The sequence below is a fragment of the Moschus berezovskii genome, chromosome 14 (assembly GCF_049115385.1).
Source record: "Moschus berezovskii isolate FMDL1 chromosome 14, NW_MosBer_1.0, whole genome shotgun sequence".
Taxonomy (NCBI): Eukaryota; Metazoa; Chordata; class Mammalia; order Artiodactyla; family Moschidae; genus Moschus; species Moschus berezovskii.
This window is the reverse complement of record NC_142473.1, coordinates 52053021-52078656: the sequence shown is the minus strand read 5'-3', so window position 1 is coordinate 52078656 and position 25636 is coordinate 52053021. Positions and strand designations below refer to the sequence as shown.

The 25636-nt window shown below is 38.8% G+C and overlaps 2 protein-coding genes and 1 pseudogene across 2 annotated transcripts; all 3 read right to left on the bottom strand.

The window, feature by feature from the left end:
* Positions 1–1056: 1056 nt before the first annotated feature.
* On the bottom strand, positions 1057–1998 carry LOC129553882 (olfactory receptor 52H1-like). The gene has a single exon (XM_055422578.2). The coding sequence runs from the start codon at positions 1996–1998 to the stop codon at positions 1057–1059; it is 942 nt and encodes a 313-aa protein (XP_055278553.2).
* Positions 1999–10763: 8765 nt separating this feature from the next.
* On the bottom strand, positions 10764–11709 carry LOC129553881 (olfactory receptor 52H1-like; annotated as a pseudogene).
* An 11250-nt stretch (positions 11710–22959) lies between these two features.
* Positions 22960–23907, bottom strand: LOC129553880 (olfactory receptor 52H1-like). Its single transcript, XM_055422576.2, has one exon. The coding sequence runs from the start codon at positions 23905–23907 to the stop codon at positions 22960–22962; it is 948 nt and encodes a 315-aa protein (XP_055278551.2).
* Positions 23908–25636: the final 1729 nt, after the last annotated feature.

The following is a 25636-nucleotide window of genomic DNA, read 5'->3' as shown; positions in this document are numbered from 1 at the left end:
CTTAGTCTGTACATCTGTACATGCTTTTCTATCTTACTGGCCGGGGAATTTAGCTTCCTCTGTATATTTCTTCTTAGAAGCTTTTCTCTTCTCCATCCTTTTGGGCTTTCTCAAGATTGAGTGAAAAATGAGCTTTGCATTTCATCATTGCCTCTTCCTTCCTTTGTTCAAAATAAACATCTGCAATCTCAGTTTAATAATTCCAAGATTATTTGTCATCTTTTCTTTTTTAATTTATTTATTTTTAACTGAAGGATAATTACTTTACAATATTGTGTTGGTTTCTGCCATACATCAGCATGAATTAGCCACAGGTTTACACATGTCCCCTCCCTCTTGAACCTCCCTTGTCATTTTTTTCTTGATAAACATTGCTTATGTACTAAATACAATGCCAGGACCTATACTTGACACTATTCAGAAATGGATTGTAGTAGCCAAACTAAAAGTCTAGAACCTCACAGAGTCATTAAGCTAGAAATTTCTTGCCCTATTATGACATAGAAATTACCATGATATATAAACCTGGAGAAATTTTCAGATTGCTTAGAAACATCTATATAAAGAAAAAATGATACTGATCATTTTATTTATTTAATTTAAATTTTTGTATCACATTAGAGCAATCAAAAGAAATTGCTGTTTTCTAGTTTCCAGAAACAATATTTAATATATACTACTCTTGCCTAGAAAATCCCATGGATGGAGGAGCCTGGTAGGCTGCAGTCCGTGGGGTCGCTAAGGGTCGGACACGACTGAGCGACTTCACTTTCACTTTTCACTTTCACACATTGGAGAAGAAAATGGCAACCCACTCCAGTGTTCTTGCCTGGAGAATTCCAGGGACAGGGGAGCCTGGTGGGCTTCCGTCTATGGGGTCACACAGAGTCGGACACGACTGAAGTGACTTAGCAGCAGCAGCAGCAGCAGCAGCATATATTATTTCTTAGACTAAAATTTTAATTTTTTGCCATTGAAATGGCTGAGAAGACTTCTGCCAACAATAATAAAGAAAACAAAACCACAGCCCCCTGCCTCCTAGATTTCAGGCATGTATCAATAGGACCTCATAGGAAAGAGCAGAAAAATGACTTTGTCTCGGATCTTCTTGGTCTTTACTCCATAGATGATAGGGTTGAGTGCAGGTGGGATGATAACATAGAGGTTGGCAAACACAATGTGAAAGGTCTGAGGGACATTATGTCCAAAGCGATGTGCAAGGATGGAGAAGAACGCTGGTATATAGAACATGAGGATGACACAGACGTGGGAACCACAGGTGCCCAGGGCCTTCTGGCGAGCATCCTGAGAAGGGAGGTGAAAGACAGCACAGAGGATGAGGATGTAGGAAATAGCAATTAGAATCACATCTGAGATGACGGCCATAAGGGGAACACAAAACCCATACCAGGTATTGATGGAGATGTCAGCACAGGCTAGTCGGGCAACACCTATGTGTTCACAGTATGTGTGAGGGATGTTATGTGTCCTGCAGAAGGGTAGACGATTTACAAAGAAAACACATGGGAAAATAACACAGAAGCTTCTGAAGGAGATCCCCACAGCAATTTTCACAATGGTTCTGGGAGTCAGAATAGTGTTGTATCTCAAGGGTGAACAGATGGCCACATAGCGGTCAAATGCCATGGCCATCAGTATAGATGAGTCTAAAACAAAGCTGAAGTGCAGAAAGAATAATTGTGTGAGACAGCCGGGAAAACTGATTCTCTGGGGACCAAACCAGAAGATGCTCAGAGTTTTGGGGACACAGGTGGTAGATAGTATGAGGTCAGTAATAATCAGCATAGAAAGAAAAAAGAACATGGGTGCATGAAGACTGTGCTCCATTGCCATGAGAAGGATACTGTTACCCACAATGGCCACAAAATAGATGAGGCAAAAGGGGATGTTGATCCAGACCTGGTACTGCTCAAGTCCAGGGATACCCAAAAGGGTGAAGGCACCTGTGTTGTAGCCAGTCAGATTGTACATGGTCATGGAGATCTGATGGATAGCTTCTTTGTCCTAAAACAAATTGTATGTAATGAACATTTTAAAAAATCATATGGCAATTCTTCATGCAGCATTTTCTTAGGGTCAGCTCTTCTCTTTCTTATTGCCAAGAAAGAACCTCCCTTTTCTGTTAAGACAATGCTCATCTCCTCTAGAAAAATGCTAAAGAACCAATGCTCCTGGTTATAATCGAGTCTCTCCAAAATATTCTTCAAACTGCATAAAATGTTATTTCCATTTTAATGACTCAGTTTTCCCTGGGTCAATGTAATGTGTTGCTGTATAAAGAAAAACTACTTAACCACACACACATGCTGAGGGAGAGAAGGAAAATTAGAGAAGTAGGGGCATAATTGGGAAAATAAGACTTGTCCCATGGGCCAGACTCTTATAAAGTATCATTTCATTAAGAGCAATCTTCTGAGAAATTTGTTTTTATCTTCCTTATTTTAAAAATAAAAACTAAAGCTCTGAGAGCTGTCTTACCAAAGAGCGCATTTTTAGTAACTTGCAGAGCCAAGCACATTAGAGTCCACAGACAACAGTGTTTTTTTGCTGCTGTTCCACTCCAGGTGACTTCCTCCATAGCCTGTTAGATAAGAAGAATTGAGAGGAGGCAGGAGGTGTAGAGAAGTGTTTAAGGGAAAGACAAAAACTGGAGATGTAGCTTGTCACACCAACCCTATTGTAGTTGCAATGATTTCCCTGACACAAGAAAATCTTGGGGTTTGCAGACGATAATGTTCTCTGAGGCTGTGTTGTTTGATGTCTCACCTTGGGTTATAATGTAATAAAGGTTGCAATTTAGGCTCCAGCCCACTCTTAGGACTTAGTGAAGTGAGTGAAAGTAGGTCAGTCATGTTCAACTGTTTGTGGCCCCATGGACTACACAGTCCATGGAATTCTCCAGGCCAGAACACTTGAGTGGGTAGCCTTCCCCTTCTCCAGTGGATCTTCCCAACTCAGGGATCAAACCCAGGTCTCCTGCATTGCGGTGGATTCTGTACCAGCTGAGCCACAAGGGAAGTCCAGGATTCCACAGTCCTAACATTGCTGGAATGAGTAGCCTATCCCTTCTCCAGCTGATCTTCCCGACCCAGGAATCAAACCAGGGTCTCCTGCATTGCAGGCGGATTCTTTACCAACTGAGCTACCAGGGAGGCTGAGGCAATTATTTCAAGTGTGCATTTTGATAAAGACAGAGATGACCTCTAGTGGAAGAAATAGAGAATTTGTATATCCTAAATTCTGAGTCAAGATAAAAGCAAATAAGCAACCTCCATAACAACAGTTAATGTTTTTTTAAAACATTCAGTGTACTTTGTCTAAAGCTCTGTATATGAAATCTTTTCTTTGATTCTCCTAACAACTGTACAATATAAGCTAAGATCATTACTCACACTTTCAGTATATAGAAACTGAGGCAGGGAGAAAGTAATTTGCCAAAGCCATGCAATGAGGAAATCAGTGTAGGTGTCTACACTGCTTATCTCCAATCTACTCATCCTTAAACCCATGTGATTTGCATTTCTGTCCTCTCCTTTTCACTTCTGAAGCAGTTGTCATGAAGGTCACCAACGATGTCTACATCCAACTTTTAGTCCTTAATGGACATCTCAGCAGCATTTGATACTACTGATTATGTCTTCAGTCTTTGAATCGTTTTCTTAATGCTTTATCAACACTTTTGGAGTTTTTCTTCAACCGAGTTGACATTTCAGCTCATCCTTTGATTATTCTTCTTTTTGGTGTCTCTTAAATCCTGATATTCCTCAAATCTCTACCTGAAGCCCTTTTCTTTTCTATCCATACTTTTCCTGAATTATATCATCAACTTTATATTGTCACCTCCTAATTCTTTAGATCTCATTTAGATCTCTCAAGACACACATCTCCAACTGCACTCTGAATGTCCTCTTTTGGATAGCTCATGAGCACCTCAAATTTAACTTTTTGAAAATTAAAATCGATTATATTTCTTCAGAAATCTGATGCCCCTACTTTTCTAATATATCAGAGAATATGAGTTTCATCTATTAAATGACCCAAAGCAGAGACTTGAGATTCATCATCTATACCTTCTCTCTTTAAATGCCCCACATTCAATCAATTATATTGATCTAATTATTTTAAATCTAAATCAAAAGTCCTTAACGTAACAACCAGGATCTCCACAACCTGATCCCTCAGCTTCTTCAGCTTTCATGTTATAGTCCAAGAATGCTTGCCAAAAAAAAAAAAATCCTGTATTTTCTAAAAATAAATATGTTAAAAGCTATTTCCGTATGAAAGATGGTGAATTACTGTACTGTTTAATTTCCAAGGTTCCAGCTACAGTATTTAACTATTTGCTTATAAAATTTAACCTAAGTATCCACTGAAACTTCTATCTTTTCTCTGAAGACAATCAGGAATCAAGCCAGAGACAGTGGAAACCATGTGGTGAAGGACAGTGAGAACACTGCCGCTCTCTAAGGTTGGGCGATCACACAGAAAGGTGTTCAAAGCTATACCTATGCACTGAGTTGTCATTCACTGACGCTGCACCTCTCTGAACAATGGTCATTGTGGACAAATAAAAGTATAAACTTGTAGTGCCCACTCTTCTAAAAAAAAGGAAATAGAACCTGTGTTCCTTCAGTGCTAAAGTCCCCTGATAATGAGAATTCCCCTTGACTGAGAATAAGTTTTTTCATCCCTACTCTTATCTTCAAACAAGGCTAGGCTGTGCTGTTGCTCAGTTCTATTTATCATTCAAGTTTATTTTTAACTGTTCATTTCATATTGGGGTATAGCCGATTAACAATGTTTAGATAGTTTCAAGTAAACAGCAAAGGGACTCAGCCATACACATATATGTAACCATTCTCCCCCAAACACCCTCCAATCCAGATATTATTCAAATCTTAATTAAACCCCATGTACTTATGACTTATAAAAGCACTTATCAAAATTTATTGCATTTATTTGCCTATTATCTATATTTCTTGAGTGTAAGACATTTTTATATTCATAGTTTTATCTGTTTATTCTAGTTGAATTTCTATAAAACACTTAATTTTTTCTGAATAAATGAGTAATGTTTAAATCACTTACACACACAAGCTCCTTGCTACATTTGGAGCCACATCCCTCCCCATCCCACCTCTATTCTCCCTTCTATTTACTGTTTATTCAACGTGAATGTTAAAGTGTAGTTTAATGAATAAAGAGCTAAAATAAATATATAATTAATTAACAAGCACAGATATTTCCACATATACCCAAAGCACATGAAATCATAGGCAAAATCTAAAAAAATAAAAATGCATCCAATGCTTTAGAACCCACTTTTTAGAGCCAAATGTCTTGAATTTTCACTTAATCTATGCCTTTTTTTCATCACTAAACAAATAATTTGATTTCTCTAAAATTCCTGCTTCCTCATACAGGAAGATTTTCTACAGGAGAGAAGTCCTCCTCAGCTCAATGACTGGAAAACATTAAGTTCTCAATAAATAGTGACTAGAATATAATACTGTTATGATGGCAAACAAGGGCATATATATGTATGGATGGCATGTGTGCATGCTCAGTTACTAAGTCCAGTCTGACTGTTTGCGACTCCATGGACTGTAGCCCACCAGGCTCCTCTGTTCATGGGATTCTCCAGGCAAGAATACTGGAGTGGGTTGCCATTTCCTAATCCAGGGGATCTTAACAACCCAGAGATCTAACCCACATCTCCGTATTGGCAGACAGATTCTTTACCCCTGAACCACCAGGGAAGCTGACATGGAGGACAGAAAGTGTCAAATCACACAAAAACCACAAAGTCTGAGTTCACTTTTCTAGATCCAAGCTCTTAGACCATTTGGTTTTGGCTTCTGAATTATGTCTGCCTGATACTCCAGTCTTGCTTGTTTTCTTTGTTTTGTTATCTGTTCTCATTTCAGCCCTTAGACTTTAAAAGCTGGCTCCCAGGCCTGTGGACTATCTCATGGTGAAAGCTGGACTGAGCCTACCTTGTCTTTTCTTGCTCCTCCTCTGAGGTCCTCTGTGTGTCTTTCAGTAAGTCTGCCCCAGGATCTGGCCTGAGCTGTGCCTGTGGCTTTCCAATCATATCTGCCTTGCCCCCAAAACAACACTCACCAATCCCCAGCTCCTTCATGAAAATGGACAGAAATGACACTCTCAAGGGGCCAATCTTTTTCTTTCTTTCCTGGGCCTTCAGAGTGGGCACTCAGGCTGTGGACAGCTGAGAGACAGCAGACACTAACCCAATCATTGACTTGTGGGAGGCCCCATGAGACTCTTCCCAGGGAGTCTAGCTCATAAAGTTCTGAGATCCCAAAGGCTGGGGTGGACTGAGTCCCTGTAGGCTCAGGTCTCCCAGGAGAATCAGTGTCTCAAGGAGCTGAATCTCCTGGAGCTTTCAAAATGGCCACGAAAAGCATCTACAGTGATATTCTCCATACTTCTTTTGTAAGTGTGTGTATGTATATGTATACACACCCACATATATAGACTATTTTTTGATCCATTCTTCTAGAAAAGGAAATCTAGGTTGTTTCCATATCTTGGCTATTGCGAATAATGCTATAATAAATATTGGAGTGCAGATATCACTTCAAGATACTGATTTCATACCCTCAATATTAAAGCTTTTGTATATCTACCTAGGGGCTTCCCAGGTGGCTCAAGTGGTAAAGAATTCTTCTGCCAATGCAGGATCCATAGGACACACGGTTTCAATCCCTGGATCTGAAAGATCCCCTGGAGGAGGAAATGGGAACCCATTCCCAACCCAGTATTCTTTCCAGGATAATCCTAAGGACAGAAGAGCGTCGCAGACTATAGTCATTGGGGTTGCAAAGAGTCTGGCACAACTGAAGTGACTGAGTATGCATGCATATATACCTACAAGTGGAATTGCTGGACCATATGGTAGTTCTATTTTTATTTTTTGAGAAGCCATCATGCTTTTTCCATAATGCCTGCAACAGTTTACATTCTTACCAACAATGTACAAGGGTTGCCTTTTCTACACATCCTCACCAACATTTGTCATCTCTGGTCTTTTGGGTAATAGCTATCCTAACAGGTGTGAAGTTAAATCATACTGTGGTTTTGATTTGCACTTCCCTGATGACTAAAGGCACTAGAGTGCCTTTTCATATAACTGTTGATCATTTGTTTTCCTCTTTGAAAAAAAAAATGTCTTTTCAAGTCTTTAGCCTGTTTTTAATCAGATTAAGTTTCAGTTCATTTCAGTCACTCAGTTGTGTCCAACTCTTTGCAACCCCATGAATCGCAGCACACCAGACCTCCCTGTCCATCACCAGCTCCCGGAGTTCACCCAAACTCAGGTAATCGAGTCATTGATGCCATCAAGCCATCTCTTCCTCTGCAGTCCGCTTCTCCTCCTGCCCCCAGTCCCTCCCAGCATCAGGGTCTTTTCCAATGAGTCAACTCTTCGCATGACGTAACCAAAGTATTGGAGTTTCAGCCTCAGCATCAGTCCTTCCAATGAACGCCCAGGACTGATCTCCTTTAGAATGGACTGGTTGAATCTCCTTGCAGCCCAAGGGACTCGCAAGAGTCTTCTCCAGCACCACAGTTCAAAAGCATCAATTCTTCAGCGATCAGCTTTCTTCACAGTCCAACTCTCACATCCATACATGACCACTGGAAAAACCATAGCCTTGACTAGATGGTCCTTTGTTAGCAAAGTAATATCTCTGCTTTTTAATATGCTATCTAGGTTGGTCATAACTTTCTTTCCAAGGAGTAAGTGTCTTTTAATTTCATGGCTGCAATCACCATCTGCGGTGATTTTGGAGCCCCAAAAAATGAAGTCTGACACAGTTTCCACTGTTTCACCATCTATTTCCTTAGTCAGTTCATTATTATAATCATTTTTAAATTGTATGTGTTCCATCTATATTTTGGATGTCAACCCCTTTTCAGATCTATGGCTTACAAATGTTTTCTCCCATTCCATAGTTATTTTTTAATTTATATGATTGCTTTTTATTGCTGTACAGAAGCTTTCTAAATTTATGTAATCTCACTAGTTTATTTTTGCTTATTTTACCTGTGTTTTGTGTGTGTGTGTGATCTATTACTGTCAAGGCCAAGGTAAAAGCTTTTACCATAAGTTTTCTACTAAGAGTTCTATAAATTCAGGTCATATATTTAAACCATTAATCCATTTTGAGAGACCTTCCTGATGATCCAGTGGTTAAGATTCTGCTCTTCCATTGCAGGAGGTGAGGGTTAGATCCCTAATCATGGATCAAAGATCCTGCATACCATGCAGCACAGCCAAAAAAGAGTAAGTCATTAATCCATTTTGATTTAAGTTTTGTGAGTGATGTAACATCAGGATCCAATTATATGATTTTGTCTGTCAGTATCGTTTTCCCAACACCATTTATTAAATAGACTATCCTTTCCTGTTGGTGCCCTTGTGGATCATATATGCGAGGGTTCATTTCTTGGCCTTCTAATTTGTTCCACTGATCCATGTGTCTGCTTTTATGTTATTCTATAATTACAGTATTGTTTTTATTACTATTGATTTATAATATAATTTGAAATCAGGAAATACGATGATTCCAGCTCTGAACTTTTATCATGAGATTGTGTTCTCTCCTTAGTCTTTTGTGGTTCCTTGAAAACTCAAGATTACTTTTTTTATGCCTGTGAAAAATGGCATTGGAATTTTGAAAGGAATTGCACTGAGTCTGCAGATGGCTTTGGATTGTATGAACATTTTAACAACATTAATTATCCCAATTCAAGAACTTTATATACCTTTCCATTTACAGATACCCCCACTTTTCAAAAGTTTTCTTTACACCACTTAACTTTTATGAAACAGTTATACTAATAACTGTTTTCACTAACTGAAAAAAACTGGAAGAAGATTATTGCTTTTATCAATAAAGGTGAAAAGGGAAAATAATGCCCAGCATTAGTTTTGCAACTAACCATCATAGAGGAGTGCACACCAAGAGCAGCAAGACCGATACTGAATAGAACCTTCTCTGGGAACTACTCTCAGCAGCTCAGCATCAAGCCTTAAGAGCTTTCTACTGTGTCAGTGAGCATTTATGCCTTATCTCAATTATTTTATGCATCCATTAACAAGATATGTCTTAAGGCTATTTTTGCTTTACTCTATTTTGACTTACCAAAGCTTTCATAAGAATGATCTGCTTTGGAAAATAATGGCAAACAGAGCAATGGACAAAAGATAAATCTCCAGAATATATAAGCTGCTCATATAGTTCAATATCAGAGAAACAAACAGCCCAATCAAAAAATGAGCAGAAGACCTTAATGGACATTTCTCCAAAGAAGACATACAGATGGTCAATGAAAAGATGCCCAACATCACTCATTATTGAGAAATGCAAATATTTCTCTAATATTTTTGAGCAAGGTATCACCTCAGACCAATCAGAATGGCTATCATTAAAAAAACTACAAGTGATAAACACTGGAGAGGATATGGAGGAAAGGAAACACTATTGCACTGTTGGTGGGAATGTAAATTGGTACAGCTCCTGTGAAGAGCAGTATGAAAATTCCTTAACAAACTAGGAATAAAACTACCATATGACCCAGCAATCCCACTACTGGGTGCATATCCTGAGAAAACCACAATTCAAAAAGACCTGTGTACCCCAATATTCATTGCAGCACTATTTACAATAGCCAGGGCATGGAAGCCACCTAGATGTCTACCAACAGATGAATGGATAAAGAAGGTATGGTACATATATACAATGGAATATTATTCAGTCAAAAAAGGAACAAATTTGAGTCAGTTGTTGTGAGGTGGATTAACCTAGAGCCTGTTATCAGAGTGAAATAAGTGAGAAAGAAAAAAAAGCAAATATTACATATTAGCACATATATATATGGGATCTAGAAAAAGGTACTGATGAACATATTAACGGAGAAGAAATGGAGACACAGAGGTAAAAAAAAAGGAATGCTGGACACAGTGGGGAAAGGGAAGGGTAGGACAAGCTGAGAAAGCAGCATTGACATATACACGCTATCATGCAAAATACATAACTAGCGGGAAGCTGCTGTATAACACAGGGATCCCAGCTTGGTGCTCTGTGATGACCTAGAGGGGTGAGATGGGGTGGGGGAGGGAGGCTGAAGAGGGAAGTAATATATATAATTATAATGGGTCCTTGTTGATGTATGGCAAAGACCACCACAGCATTGTAAAGCAATTATCCTCCAATTAAAAAAAAAAAAAAAAGAATGTTCAACTTTTGGATAATAGGAAAACCTGTATTTGTGTCTTTTTCATTTCTTTTGTCAATGTCTGAAAGTTTTCAACATATGGGTCTTTCGCCTCCTCGGCCTGATATATGCCATCCTTCATCCCAACTTGACTGACATCTCATGATTTTCACTTTTCTTAGTGCATATGCAACTTTGTTCAAGGAGGGCTTTCCTAAAAATCTTATTTGAATCTACTTTCCTCTAACAGTCTCTCTGAGAAGGCAATGCATTTAACATTTTGATTTGTCATCGATAAATACAGAAGCATCTCTTTCCTATATATCATGCCATTTTCCTAACATGCAAAATCACTTGTAGACTGTTCTTGCTTTAAATACCATTTGCTTTTTTAAAATTCTTACTATATTAATATATATTAATTAGTATATATATAATTAATATATATTAATATATGCTGTAAACTTATCCTAGTTTTTCCATGGTTCATTGGAACATTATTAGGTCCTCTTGGTACAAAACAAAATGGTGACCTTCTCTCTGATCTGCTTGGTCTTCACTCCATAAACAATGGGGTTGAGTGCAGGTGGGATAATAATGTAGAGGTTGGCAAATATGATGTGGAAAGTGTGGGAGACATTGTGTCCAAAGCGGTGGGCAAGGATGGAAAAAAAGGCAGGTGTGTAAAACATGAGGATGACACAGACATGGGAACCACAGGTGCCCAGGGCCTTCTGGCGGGCTTCTTGGGAGGGGAGGCGGAAGACAGCACAGAGGATGAGTGTGTAAGAAACGGCAATGAGAATCACATCTGAGATGACTGTCATGATGGGAACGCAAAAGCCATACCAGATGTTGATGGAGATGTCTGCACAGGCGAGCCGGGCAACACCTATGTGCTCACAGTACGTGTGCGGTATGATGTGTGTCCTACAGAAAGGCAGTCGTGTGAGCAAGAATACAACTGGCAGGATGATGCAGAAACTACGAAAGGAGATTCCCACCACAATCTTGATGATGGTCTTGGGGGTCAAGATAGTGTTGTATCTCAGGGGAGAACAGATGGCCACATAGCGGTCAAATGCCATGGCCATCAGAATGGCTGAATCCAGGACAAAACTATAGTGGAGGAAGAACACTTGTGTGAGGCACCCTGGGAATGTGATCTCTCGAGCCCCAAGCCAAAAGATACTGAGTGTTTTAGGAACACCAACTGTGGACAAGGTGAGCCAGCATGGAGAGAAAGAAGAACATGGGTTCATGAAGGCTACGCTCCACCAAGATTAGGTAGAGAAGGATGCAGTTTCCCACAATGGCTACAATATAGATGATACAGAAGGGAATTCCAATCCACACATGGGCATGCTCCAGGCCTGGGATCCCCACCAGAATGAAGGGTCCTGGGTTGTCACTGCTCAGGTTGAAAAGGACCATGGCAGACCAGGATGGCACAAGTCCCAATTCCTGAGGACAGAGGGTGATAAATGTTAGGCTCAGTTGAGTCACTCTCACTTCCAACAGCTCATTATATATCCTGAAAAATAAAGTGACTGTCTGATTATAATTCAAGGTGAGATCCTTTGTGAAGAAAGATTGTTAGGAAGTTGGCAGGTAACATACATAAGCCACACAGTCTCATATATATTGGAACATACAGTTACTTTACCTAAAGAGACTATTTTATTTACTCTGGCCATCACTGATGATTTATACATCTTTTCCAGGCAATTTTCCATGTTGGCATCAATCATTCTTTTGATTATGCAGTGTATCTCTATTACAAACTACCAATATACAGGGCATATTTTTCCATGAGTTGGTGGATTATAGTTTACAAGACTTTATGGACATCATTAATGGTTTCCCAGGGGGCACTAGTGGTAAAGAACTCGACTGCCAATGCAAGAGACTTAAGAGATACGGGTTCGATCCCTGAGCTGGGAAGATCCCCTGGAGGAGGGCATAGCAATCCACTCCAGTATTCTGGCCTGGTGAATCCCGTGGACAGATGAGCCTGGTGGCCTACAGTTTATAGGGTCACAGAGTCAGACATAACTGAAGCGACTTAGCAGGCATGCATGGACATCGTTAGTTAATATCAACTCCTTCTGTCATTGTCCCAGGCAATTATTCACTCTTTTCAAGCTTCATGATGACTGTGTTTCTTCAATTTGTGAAGTCACTTTTTTCCATTCAAAATCCTAATTGAGTTTAGCCAACACTGTCTGAGTTCTTATACTATGCTGAAAAACAGATGAAACTTAAATTTAAAATCCCATACACTTGAGTTCATGGATTCTTGTTCCTCCAAAAATACTGTTTTCCAGAACTCAGTAAATTCTACAGCTTTATACTATCCTAATGCTTTGGACTTAATAACAGTTTTGATCAAGATTTCTATCCAAAAGAATTATTTCTTTGTAAATGGATATTCTATTTGGTAGACATGTCCACTGCAGGACATATACTTTCTTAGATACACACATATATAGTACTTAAAATTTCAAGAATACCTTGGTCTATATTCACATTCTCTCATATGTTTTGCCGTCATATATTTACCCACACATAATCTTACACAAGCCTGAAATCCCTCTTCTCCCCTCTCTCTCACACAAACATACACATATCTACACATTACTACACATATACACTCATATGCACACACTATATACACCTATAACAAACACCAAGGATAATATAAAAAATACTGCATGATTGGATTGTATCATTGCCATTTTCTTTGTAAATTACCAAAATCTTTACTCTGGGAATAAATCTTTTAAAGACTAGGTCCTCGAAATTTTCCTATTTGAAGCAACATGGATGGACTTGGAAGGTGTTATGCTAAGTGAAATAAGTCAGACCGAGAATGACAAATACTGTATGATATCACTTATATGTGGAGTTAAACAAATACAACAAAGCTATGAATATAATAAAAGAGAAGCAGGCTCACATATATAGAGAATAAGCCAATGGTTACCAGTGTGGAGAAGTGGGGGAAAGGGCAATATAACGGTTGGGGAGTGGGAGGTATAAGCTATTGGGTATAAGAGGTTACAAGGATATATTGTACAACCTGGGAAAAATAGCTAATATTTTTTCTTATGTGGACCATTTTAAAATTTTTAGTTTGTTACAATATTGCTTCTGTTCTATTTTTTGGTTTTTTGCCTGAGAGGCATGTGGGATCTCAGTTCTGGACTAGGGATCGAACTTACACTCACTGCATTAGAAGGCGAAGTCTTAGCCACTGGACCAACAGGGAAGTCTCCATATAGCCAATATTTTGTAATAACTGTAAGTGGATTGTAACCTTTAAAGATAGTATAAAAATTGATTCACTTCCCAGGTGGGAATAAAGATGAGCTGTTCCCTTGAGGCCAGGAGAGGAGAGCAGTGAAGGTAGTGGGGCAGCCGTAGACTCTCACTGTTTGCAGGACAAAGATGTTTGTGACTCAGCTGCTCAAATTATTATTAATGAACAAATGAACACTATGCACAAAAATAATGCTAGGTTCTTCAACCTTCTTGATCCAGCAATGCATCTACGTAGAAAATGATGTCTCTTCTAGAGATAACTAACCACACAGCAAGGCCAGGGACTTCCAGGATCAGCACTAAGAGGAAGCTTGTGATAGCTACATGCCTCAGACTCCTAACCTGACAAGGTCAAAACTCATGCTCAGCTTTATCCCTGCAGGAACTTTTTACCACATTCTTAGGGCCAGTTCGCCATACCTTCCATCTCCCAAGCCAGTACTTAGTGTCTTCACTCTTCTGCTTTTGCTAAAGAAAAATCAGGTTCTCTGTTCTTTCTGACCTTCCCTTATCTATAAGCAAAATCACATTTCTTACAGAAACTCAAACTCTCCTCTAGTGTCTCCAGAATTCATATGTTCTGGGTCTGGGAACACAGTGCAGAGTTCATACAGTGGCCCACAGACCAACCCCTTAAATGCTAAGTGTGTGCATTCTCTGTCACCACCTTCACTCAGTTCTCTTATCCACTGGAGCCTAGAACTCACCAATGGCCAACGGTAGAGATTTAATTAGGTTATGCAGGCTTTGTGTTGAAAATCCCTCTTCTGTGCTGCTCACATACTCAAATAATACATGGCACCAGCACCCGGAAACCATATACTCTGAATCGAAGCTCTTCCAGCCTGTCTGAAATCATCTTTTCTTCAGATATGTATGAGGAAAGGTCTTCTCTAATTTTTATATTTTCATGCACTCAAACAAAACAGATGTTTCTACAGTCATTCAGAAACATTTACAGACACACACACGGGCACACAAAGTTAGTTCTGAGGCTTGTCATTTCAAAGCTCAGATAAATCTACAATGTGAAGCAATCTACCAAACAGCCTGGTCTTCTCAAAATGTCAATGCCATTAAAAGGGTTGGGTGCTTGGAAGAGGAAAATACTTTTCTAAAGTAAAATAAATTTAAGAGAACTCACAAGCAAATGCAGTTCTTGATTGAATTCTATTTAAATAAACCAGAAATAGAAGACAACATATAATTGGTGAAATTTAAACACAAACTAGGTATTAGAAGATATAATCAGTATTGATTTGATTAAATGTGATTATGATAGATACACACACACATACGTGTACCCATATTATTTCAATAGCATATTGGCACAGAGTGGCAGTAGAACCAGAAGGTTTTAATCTCAATTCCATAATTTTCTAGTTGTGTGAACTTGGGCAAACTTAGTTGAACTATATGATCTTTGGATTCCTCATTTTTTAAAAGGGCCTAATATCTCATTCTTTGTTACTTTTAGACATGCCCCTCAAACACTCCTTAGTCCAGTGTCTGAAACATAGTAGGCACACAATAAGATTTACTTTTTTATTGGATTATATTTTATATCATCTGGATGATCCCCAACAGTCAGACCACACAGCGAAAAAGAAAACAGAAATAGACAGAGGCATAAAAGCTAACAAGAGTATCCAAACAGTTAAAACTACTCCTCAAGTTAGGGCTGTGGGTCCTTGCCACAAATCTAACAGAAGTTACCTGAGCAGCACTTACCATGGCCATTCTTAACCCAGATGTTTATCTGTTCTAATATTTGGAGCATATATCCAAGTACAGGAGACCATAAACTCAGCTTAAAAATCTGAGTTGCTCAGGAAAGAAAGTTGTAGTGCTCGGTCTATGACTCCTAGAAAATGGAAGCCTGAGCTTTTCATTCACTCTCTCTTTCTCTCCTAATTTCAACCCACCTCCTTTAAATAACCAGCACTCACCAAGTTTGGTTATTGGGTCAAATGGAAAGAAGAAATATTATGGTGATAGACACACAGAAAATCTGCAAGAGGACCAGGCACATCAGCCAAAGAAATAAGCGAAGGAAGAAGGAAAGGACTGATAGACAGGTTGATTTCCTTATTTATTTTTTCCTGGTCGTTGTTCAATGAGGGGAAGACGTAAAAAGTTAGGCCCTGAGGGACTCTAACACCTCTTCTCACTCTCAAGGGAAGAGTATAAAGAAGACTATATTGACCCTGCCTGGTTCTGTGAGCTAACACTGCCTCAGGGTATGTTTTTATTTTTACATTTGCCTGTGAGCTCTGTGCCTATGGGTATGTGGCCGTGTGTGCCCACCTATTAGACCACCTAGCTTTCAAGGTCATGCCCTTACCATATAAATGACTTTGAACAGGAAATTAACATCTATAATATAGTCCCTACTTCTCAAGATTATGGCTTCCTTGGTGGCTTAGTGATAAAGCATCTGCCAGCCAATGTCAATGCAGGAGACTCAGGTTTGTTCCCTGGTTTGGAAAGATCCCCTGAAGAAGGAAATGGCAACCCACTCCAGTACTGTTGGAAAATCCCATGAACAGAGGGGCTTGGCAGGCTACATACAGTCCATGGGGTCACAAAGAGTCCCCAGCTGAGCATGCATGGCCTCTAAGATCTTGGCGAGGAGATCCAAGATCCGAAGATCTCAAGATTATGTAAGGATTCACAAATTAGGACAAAAAAGTGGGACAGTGCCTGTGACAATGCCTAGCACAGTGGTGGACACACAGTGGACCTGTTGGAAGGATGAGATGGCTCACTTCAGATAATCTAACACAGCTTTTCATAGTGAGGCCCCAGGATCTGCATTCCTAAACTCTACAATGAATTTTTGAGCCTTTTATTTTCCCCCAGAGTACCCATATATATGTAGATGAGAGCATAAAAACTGGAAAACCGGAAAGTTGGTTGGAACTCCAACATGAGGACAACATGAGGATGGTTTTTGAGTATCAAAGAGGGCATCTTATTTGGAACATCTTTGGCTAAATATCCCACTTTAGATTCAAAACTATGTGTCCCAGACTGCATTCATACATAACACCCCAACCTATTCCTTTCAATGTTCCTAAGCTCTGCAAGTGTCACACCTCTCTACTTACAAAAATTTTTTAACCAAATTACTGTATAATACTGTTTCCTCTTAAACATCTTCTGAATCCATTCTCACTCTGTCTTCCTTCGATCTGCCTGTTGATACTGTCAGGCATTCTAGGGGCTCAGATCTCAATTTAGAACTAAGAGGCGTTTCTCCTACAACCCTAAGGGCCAGGTCAATTTTCCTAAGTTTGGTAAATCTAGTCTTTCTGTCTTAAGTTTACAAAGATATTCAGCCATAACTCTGAAAGAGAGCTTTTTGCTCGTATTTTTGTTTTTATCTCATCCCTAGGCAGGTTTCCTTCTGGTTGGACACTGAGTACAAATAATTCCATTTTCAATGGCTATATTTTTAATATATTGAAAGACTATTGAAAATATCAGTTAAATGCCTACCAGGGTTTTCTCTGAGGTATTATAAGTCGAATTTTCTTGAACCAGAATTCATATAATAAAAGTATGTACATTTAAGTCACAGAAAATTCTAAATCTTACCTTTGGTGTCATCTGTCCCTTTATGAAGATATCTGTCATTTCTGGCTATTCATTAGGTGCAAAAGAGCTGGTTATAGGTAGATTAAGTGAGTTTCATATGAACACTTGGTCCTTACAAAAGGTTATGTAGAACTTACAAATTAATGTTTCCATAACCTGATATAATAAAAAGAGTTTTCTAGTGAATCAGTTATTGATTTCTACTGAATTAAAATAGGAATATACTCTGGTGTCCCTGCCCTCCTTATTTAAATTCACACCCTAAAAATTTGAATTGCATCCCATCCTTCATCCCAACTTAAATAACAGCAACACACCAACTATTATTTTACGTACAAATCTTATGGTTCTGTTAGCATGATCTGGGAGATCTGCCTTAATAGATAGCTGGTCCTGCTACATGCAGGAGTACAAATCAACTATTTTAAAATGAAATTCTCCAAAATTCAATTGCTATCATACATTATGGAGAAGGAAACGGTAACCCACTCCAGTATTCTTGCCTGGAGAATCCCATGGACGAGAAGCCTGGTAGGCTACAGTCCACAGGATCGCATAGAGTCGGACACGACTGAGCGACAGAACGGAACGAACGGAACAGAACGGATCACACATTAACAATTTCTTTAACTTGAAATGTGTTACTTACTCTATTTTAAAATGATTAAGAGATTAAGCAACTAAATGAAAATGGAAATTTCCTTATCCTGTTTTATTATTTTTTACTTTTTAACTTTGGCTCCTATAAATTACTTGGACTCCCACTTAGCTATTTTGTACAACAAAATAACTCTGTGAATCCGAGTTATTTCACAAGGACTCACTCTGAGAGACAGGTATTCTATTGAATCGTTTTTAATTGACATTGGCTGTGCCTTTTCATCAGGCTACTGAAGGGGGTAGGTTTTTCTTTGGTTACAAACGATGCCCACATCCAGGGTTAAAGTGCATGAGAATGGGTGGCTGTATTATGCAGTGACCTCCCCCTTAATTCCTCCCTCAAAACTATCACAAACCCCATCATTAAAACAAAAGATTTATATATAATGTTTTATAATACAATTTGGGGCTTTGTTGCCACCTTACTTAAAATTCCTATAGCTTTATATTTTTATTAGAATATTAAACTTCTGAAATGATCTGGAATTTTCTACCTTCTGCAGTCTCACTTTTTGTTATTCCCTCTACCTATATCCACCCCACCCCCATCAGTTTCCAGTTACTTTAAAGCGCTGAGCCTTTTTTCAACTGTGTCTTTATATATACTAATCCATTGTTTTGTTTTTCTTTTTCAAAAAAGAAGCATACATTTTATGTATGACATAAAAATAATAAGCAAGTATAGTTAGTTAGTTAGTTCAGTCGCTCAGTCGTGTCCGACTCTCTGCGACCCCATGAATCACAGCACGCCAGGCCTCCCTGTCCATCACCAACTCCCATATTCACCCATAAATGTCTACTTTTTTTCCCCCAGTTTTATTTAGGTATGGTTGACAAATAAAATTGTACATATTTAGGAAAGTCCTTAGTGGTTCACTGGTTAGGACTCTGGGCTTTTACTGCCATGGCCCAGGTTCAATCTGGTTTGGGAACTAAAATCCAGCAAGCTGTGCCATGTGGCCAAAAACATATTGTATATATTTGAAGTGTACAACATGGTAGCTTGCTATAATATACATTATAAAATATTTACCACAATCAAGTTAATTAACACATCCATAATGTTACATATTTGTGTGTGTTACGTGTGTGTGTGTGTGTGTGTGTGTGTGGTGAAAATATTTACAGCCTACTCCCTTAGCAGAATTCAAGTATACAATATATTAACTACAGTCATAATATTGCACATTAGATCTCTAGTTTATTTATATAAAAGGTTATAGCTGAAACTTGGTACCCTTTTATCAACATTTCCCCATGCCCCCCAATCCCCATTGTACTCTCTGTTTCTGTGTGTTCAACTTAAAGAAAAAAAAAAAAATTATTTCACATATAAGTGAAACCACACAGTATGTTTCTTTTTTTCTGCATGGCTAATTTCACTTAGCATGATACCTTTCATCTGTGTAGATCAAAAACAGTAAAATTTTCTTCTTTCTTGTGGCTGAACAATATTTCATTGTGTGTGTGTAATCTCACATTTATTTTTTCTGATTTTACCCGTGCTTTGGCCATCATCCAAAAAATCATCATCAGGATCAATGTACAAGTGCTTTTTCCCTATGTTTGCTACTAGGAATTTTACAATTTATGCTCATATATTTAAAACAATCTGAGTTCAATTTTGTCAATGATGTGAGATCAGAATCCAGTTTTATCATTTTGCTTGTGTATATTGTTTTTCCAGTACCATTTATTAAATAGATTATCCTTTCCCTGGTGGAACAGCTGTAAAGAATCTGCCAGCTAATGCAGGAGACACAGGAGAGGCAGATTCAATCCCTGGGTTGGGAAGATGCTCTGGAGGAGAAAATGGCAACCCACTCCAGTATTCTTGCCTGGAAAATCCCATGGACAGAGGAGCCCAGCAGGCTATAGTACATGGGGTCTTAAGGAAATGGCAACCCACTCCAGTGTTCTTGCCTGGAGAATCCCAGGGATGGGGGAGTCTGGTGGGCTGCCGTCTCTGGGGTCGCACAGCGTCGGACACGACTGAAGTGACTTAGCAGCTTAGCAGCAAAGGTTGGATATGACTTAGCCACTAAACAATAATAGCAGCATCTTTTCTCTATTGGTGCCCTTGTGGACCATATATGCAAGGATTTATTTCTTGGTTTTCGTATCTGTTCAATTGATCCACTTGTCTGTTTTTGTGCCATTCTATAATTACTGTACAGTTTTGATTACTATTGCTTTATAGTTTGAAATCAGGAATTGTGTTGTCTCCAGCTTTGTTCTTCCTTCTTTAGATTGCTTTGGCTCTTCAGGTCTTTTGTGGTTTCATACAAATTTTAGGATCATTTTTCCTATATTTCTGAAAAATGCCATTAGAATCTTGATAAAGATTGTATTGAATCTGCAGATGACTTTGGGTTGTATGAAGACTTTAACAATATTCATTCTCCCCATGCAAGAACATGAGATATCTTTCCATTTACAGGTATTCCTCACTTTTTGAAAGTTTGCTTCACACCCCTTTACTTTTACAAAAGACTTAACTTTAGTAACTATTTTCACTAACTTAAAGACATCTGAAGAGAATTTTGAATTGTGGAAAAAAAGTGAAAAGCAAAAATCATGTTCAGTATTTGTTTTGCAACCAGATATTATGAAACAGTGCATGCCCAGAGTAGCAAGAGTACTACCAATCTCCTTTCCCAGGAATTATTCTCAGCAGCTCAGCATCAAGTCATCATAACAACTGTGTCAGCGAGCATCTATGCTTTATTTCAACTTATTTTATGCACCTGTTGGCAAGATGTGTCTTAAGGTAATTTTTGCTTTAAGCCATTTTGGCTTATGCAAAGTTTTACAGAAATGCTCTATTCTTGGATGATGGGGAAACTGGTGTTTGTGTCTTCATTACTTTTATCAACATTTTATAGTTTTCAATATAGAGATATTTCACCTCCTCTGCTTAAATCATGCCATCCACATTCCCCTGCTTGCCTGACTTCTCATGATTCTCCTTGTTCTTAGAGAAAATTTTATTTCTTTCAGGTAGGGCCTTCCGAAAAGCCTAATTTGAAGCTGCTTTCCTTTGATAGTCTCTCTCCAAAGGCACTGCTTTTAACATTTGGGTTAGTTTCTGTCCATTTTAAATGCCATCTGAAATTACATGTTCATTTGGGTGCTTATATAATTGAGGCTTGTTTCCATCACTGGATTACAATTTCCACTAAATGAGGAACATATCAATTTTGTTCAATATGATGAAAAGAATACCTAACCCAGTGTTTCAGATATAAGGTTTTGTGTCAAGCATTTTGCTAAACATTGTTGAATGAATGAAAAACGATTGCTAGTGTCCACTTAGTACTCTGAATGCCCCAGAATATATGGACTAAACCAGGCTTAAAGAGACTAACATTATATTACCTCCCCACTAAATTGTTAGCTATTATTAAATGGTAAGTTAAGGTGTTCTAATGATCTGTACTGGAATAAGGGACTAAAGAATTCCATGAAACTACATATTCCAAAAGAATGTGATTAATTACATAACTTGGTGCCTTTTCTCTAAGAGGTCTCTGAAGATAGCTGCTTTCTGCTCTTCATTTCAGAAATAAGCAGTTTTACTTCTCTGAACACTTGACTGGTTTTTAATTTATAGACACTGTGAATTATGCAACTAAATCATGCTTAACTCTCACATAACCTAGAACTGAATTCTGGATGCATGTGCAATAAAAGAATGGGAATTCATGGTATGTGGAAACTGTATTAGCTCTCTTTTTTATTTTTTAAAAAATATCTTTCTCTGCTTTTTTTCATTTTACCTTTACTTTGCTACTTTTACTTCATAGTATTTTTATTCTGCAAATAATTTTGGAAACAACATATGTGCCTGTGTCCCACAGTTAAAAGGGTATGCAAACTTGAGTCTCTGAGTCCAAAGAACGTATCTTTCATATTAAAATTCTATGTTGAGAATTACATAGAAATGTAAATCTAGTGACATGTGAGTGAAGGGGTAACATCGAGGTGAGAACGCAACCTAGAAGTTGAAAAAACATGTAGAACTCTGATATTTTGATTCAGATGGAGAGTGATGAGTGTTTGACCCTCTGTGGCAAGGGGAGGGAATGTTCACTATGGACTGATGAATCTAGAGATTGCCTAGAAAAAGCAGTAGGATTTAAGGTCATAGTAAATATGGGAGGCTATCAAACATCAGCTACTACTGGCACCCATCAAACATCAAAAATAGTTACTCCTTGACTGGTTCAGTGACTGGATGAGTCACTATAACCAAATTAAGCATGCTGGATTTGAAAAGACAATGAATAATGTAAACAGAGATACATTTTTGGTATTGGACTACATTTCTTTTGGGATATAAGAATGAAGAAGAGACTCGGATCCAGCAACGTTTCTAGTTGGTCAAGTTTCAAACCACATCTTAATCAGTACATACTTTTTCATCTTATTGGCCGTGGGAATTTAGCTTCCTCTGTATATTTCTACTTAGAGGGCTCTACCCACCCCAACTCTAGTGGTTTCTTCATGAGATTGAGTGAAAAATGAGCGTTGGGTTTCATCATCACCTTCTCCCTTCATCTAAAATAAACATCTGCACTCTCAATTTAGTCATTCATGATTATTTGCCATTTTTTTCTAGATAAACATTGCATATGCACCAAGAACATACCAGAACCCATACTTGATGCCATCCAGAAATGGACTAAAGTATCCAAACTAAAAATCCAGAACCTCACAGAGTCAGCATGGTAGAAGTCCTTTGCTGTGCAAGTTGTAGAAACTACTACAATGTATAAATCTGAAAAAAAAATCAGATTCTTTAGAAACATTTTTATAGAGAAAAAAAGATGCTGATTATTTTGTTTTCATTTAAAGTTTTATAATCAGATTAGAGAAATAAAAAGAAATTGTTTGATTCCTAAAATAAAAAAATTTCCTAGACTAAAAAATTGTTTTTTGTAACTGGAGTGGCAAAAAAGATTTCTGCCTAAAATAATGAAGAAACAAAAAATCACACTTTTGATTAATAAGAAATTTTTTTATCAGTCGCTTCTCTGGGGTCAAAGTGACAGATTCAGTCTTTAAGGTGGACTAGGGACTTGCCCCTGCCCCCTAGACTTCAGGCATGTATCAATGGGACCTCTTAGGTAAGAGCAGAAGAATGACTTTCTCTCGTATCTGCTTAGTCTTTACTCCATAGACAATAGGGTTGAGGGCAGGTGGGATGATAACATAGAGGTTGGCAAACACAATGTGAAAGGTCCGAGGGACATTGTGTCCAAAGCGATGTGCAAGGATGGAGAAGAACGCTGGTATATAGAACATGAGGATGACACAGACGTGGGAACCACAGGTGCCCAGGGCCTTCTGGCGAGCATCCTGAGAAGGGAGGCGAAATACGGCACAGAGGATAAGGATGTAGGAGACAGCAATTAGAATCACATCTATAATCACTGTCATGATGGGAACACAAAACCCATACCAGATATTGATGGAGATGTCAGCACAGGCTAGTCGGGCAACACCTATGTGTTCACAGTATGTGTGAGGGATGTTATGTGTCCTGCAGAAGGGTAGACGATTTACAAGGAAAACACATGGGACAAAAACACAGAAGCTTCTGAAGGAGATCCCCACAGCAATTTTAACAATGGTTCTGGGAGTCAGAATAGCGTTGTATCTCAAGGGTGAACAGATGGCCACGTAGCGGTCAAATGCCATGGCCATCAGTATAGCTGAGTCGAGAACAAAGCTGTAGTGCAGAAAGAATAATTGTGTGAGACAGCCAGGAAAGCTGATTTCCTGGGGACCAAACCAGAAGATGCTCAGAGATTTTGGAACACAGGTGGTAGACAGTATAAGATCAGTAATAGCCAGCATGGAAAGGAAAAAGAACATGGGTGCATGAAGACTGTGCTCCATTGCAATGAGGTAGAGAAGGACACTATTACCCACAATGGCCACGAAATAGATGAGGCAGAAGGGGATGCTGATCCAGACGTGGTACTGCTCAAGTCCAGGGATACCCAAAAGGGTAAAGGCTCCCATGTTGTATCCAGTTAGGTTGTATATGGCCATTGAAATCTGATGAACAGGTTCTGTGTCCTAAAACAAATTGTATATAATTAACATATGCCAAGAAACAACATCCCTTTGCTATTAAGAGCAATGCTTATCTTCTCTAAAAAGATTCTAAAATACTAGTACTTCTGATACTAAGCACCAGGTCTCTCCAAAGTCTTCTTCAAACTGCATAAAATGCTGTTTCCGTTTTAATGACTGAGTTTTCCCTAGGTTAATGTAATGTGTTGCTGTATAGATGTGAGTATAGAGAAAAATAATCTAACTATAATCTGAGAAAAAGAAAATTAGAAAAGTAAGGCATTATTTTAAAAGTATTTACTTATTTTTTATTTTGGGCCATGCTGGGTCTTTGTTGCTGCTCATGGGCTTTGTTTAGTTGTGGCAAATGAGGGCTACTCCTAGCTGTGGTGCATGGACTTCTCATTGTGGTGGCTTCTCTTGTTGTGGAGCATGGCCTGTAAGGTGCATGACCTTTGGCAGCTGCAGCACGTGGGCTCAGTAAATGTGGTTCCTGGGCTGTAGAGCCCAAGCTCAATAGTTGTGGCTCATGGGTTTAGTTGCTCCAGGGCATGTGGAATCTTCCCAGACCAGGGATCGAACATGTATCCTCTGCATTGACAGGAGGATTCTTATCTATTGTGCCACCAGGAAAGTCCAAAAAGTAAGGCATTTCAATTGGAAAAATACGGAGGCAATTTATCATTACAGGCTCCTCCCATAGACCAGTTTCATAAAGTATTATCTCATTTAGAACAGTCTTCTGAGATTATTTTTATTCTCCTGATTTTCCTTGAACAGAAACTAAAATTCTAAGAGCTATCGTACCCAAGATCTCATCTTTAGTAACTGGCAGAGCCAAGAACATCAAAGTCCGCAGACAACAACATTCTACCTCATATGACTTCTTCAATACTCTGTTAGATGAGAAGAATCGAGAAGAGGTAGTGGGTGTAGAAGAGTTTAAGGAAAGACATAAACCTGGAACTGTAATTTGACACACCAACCTATTGTAGTTGCAATGATTTCCCTGACTCGAGAAAGTCTTGGGATTTGCAGACCATAAGGCAGTCCATTCTAAAGGAGATCAATCCTGGGTGTTCATTGGAAGAACTGATGCTAAAGCTGAAACTCCAATACTTTGGCCACCTCATGCGATGAGTTGACTCACTGGAAAAGACTCTGATGCTAGGAGGGATTGGGGGCGGGAGGAAAAGAGGACAACAGAGAATGAGATGGCTGGATGGCATCACCGACTCTGTGGACATGAGTTTGAGTGAACTCCGGGAGTTGGTGATGGACAGGGAGGCCTGGCGTGCTGTGATTCATGGGGTCGCAAAGAGTCGGACACAACTGAGTGACTGAACTGAACTGAATGGAACTGAACTGAACTGAAGGTGCTCTGAGGCTGTGTTTGATGTCTCACCATGGAGGATAATATGAGAAAGATATGTAACCAGCCTCCAACCCACCCTAAGGATTTAATAAGGTAATTATTTCAAATGTGCTTTTGATAAAGACAGATGATTTCAAGTGGAAGAAATATAGAATTTATATATTCTAAATTCTGAACCAAGATAAAAGCAAATAAGCAACCTCTATAGTAAGAGTTCTTTTCCTTTGGAGAAGGAAATGGCAACCCACTCCAGTATTCTTATCTGGAGAATTCCATGGACAGAGGAGCCTGGGAGACTATAGTCCATGGGGTTGCAAAGACTCAGATGCA

Excerpts from the sequence above, each read along its gene's own strand:
- LOC129553882 (XM_055422578.2), bottom strand. The coding sequence starts at position 1,998 with ATGACCATGTACAATCTGACTGGCTACAACACAGGTGCCTTCACCCTT.
- LOC129553880 (XM_055422576.2), bottom strand. The coding sequence starts at position 23,907 with ATGGCCATATACAACCTAACTGGATACAACATGGGAGCCTTTACCCTT.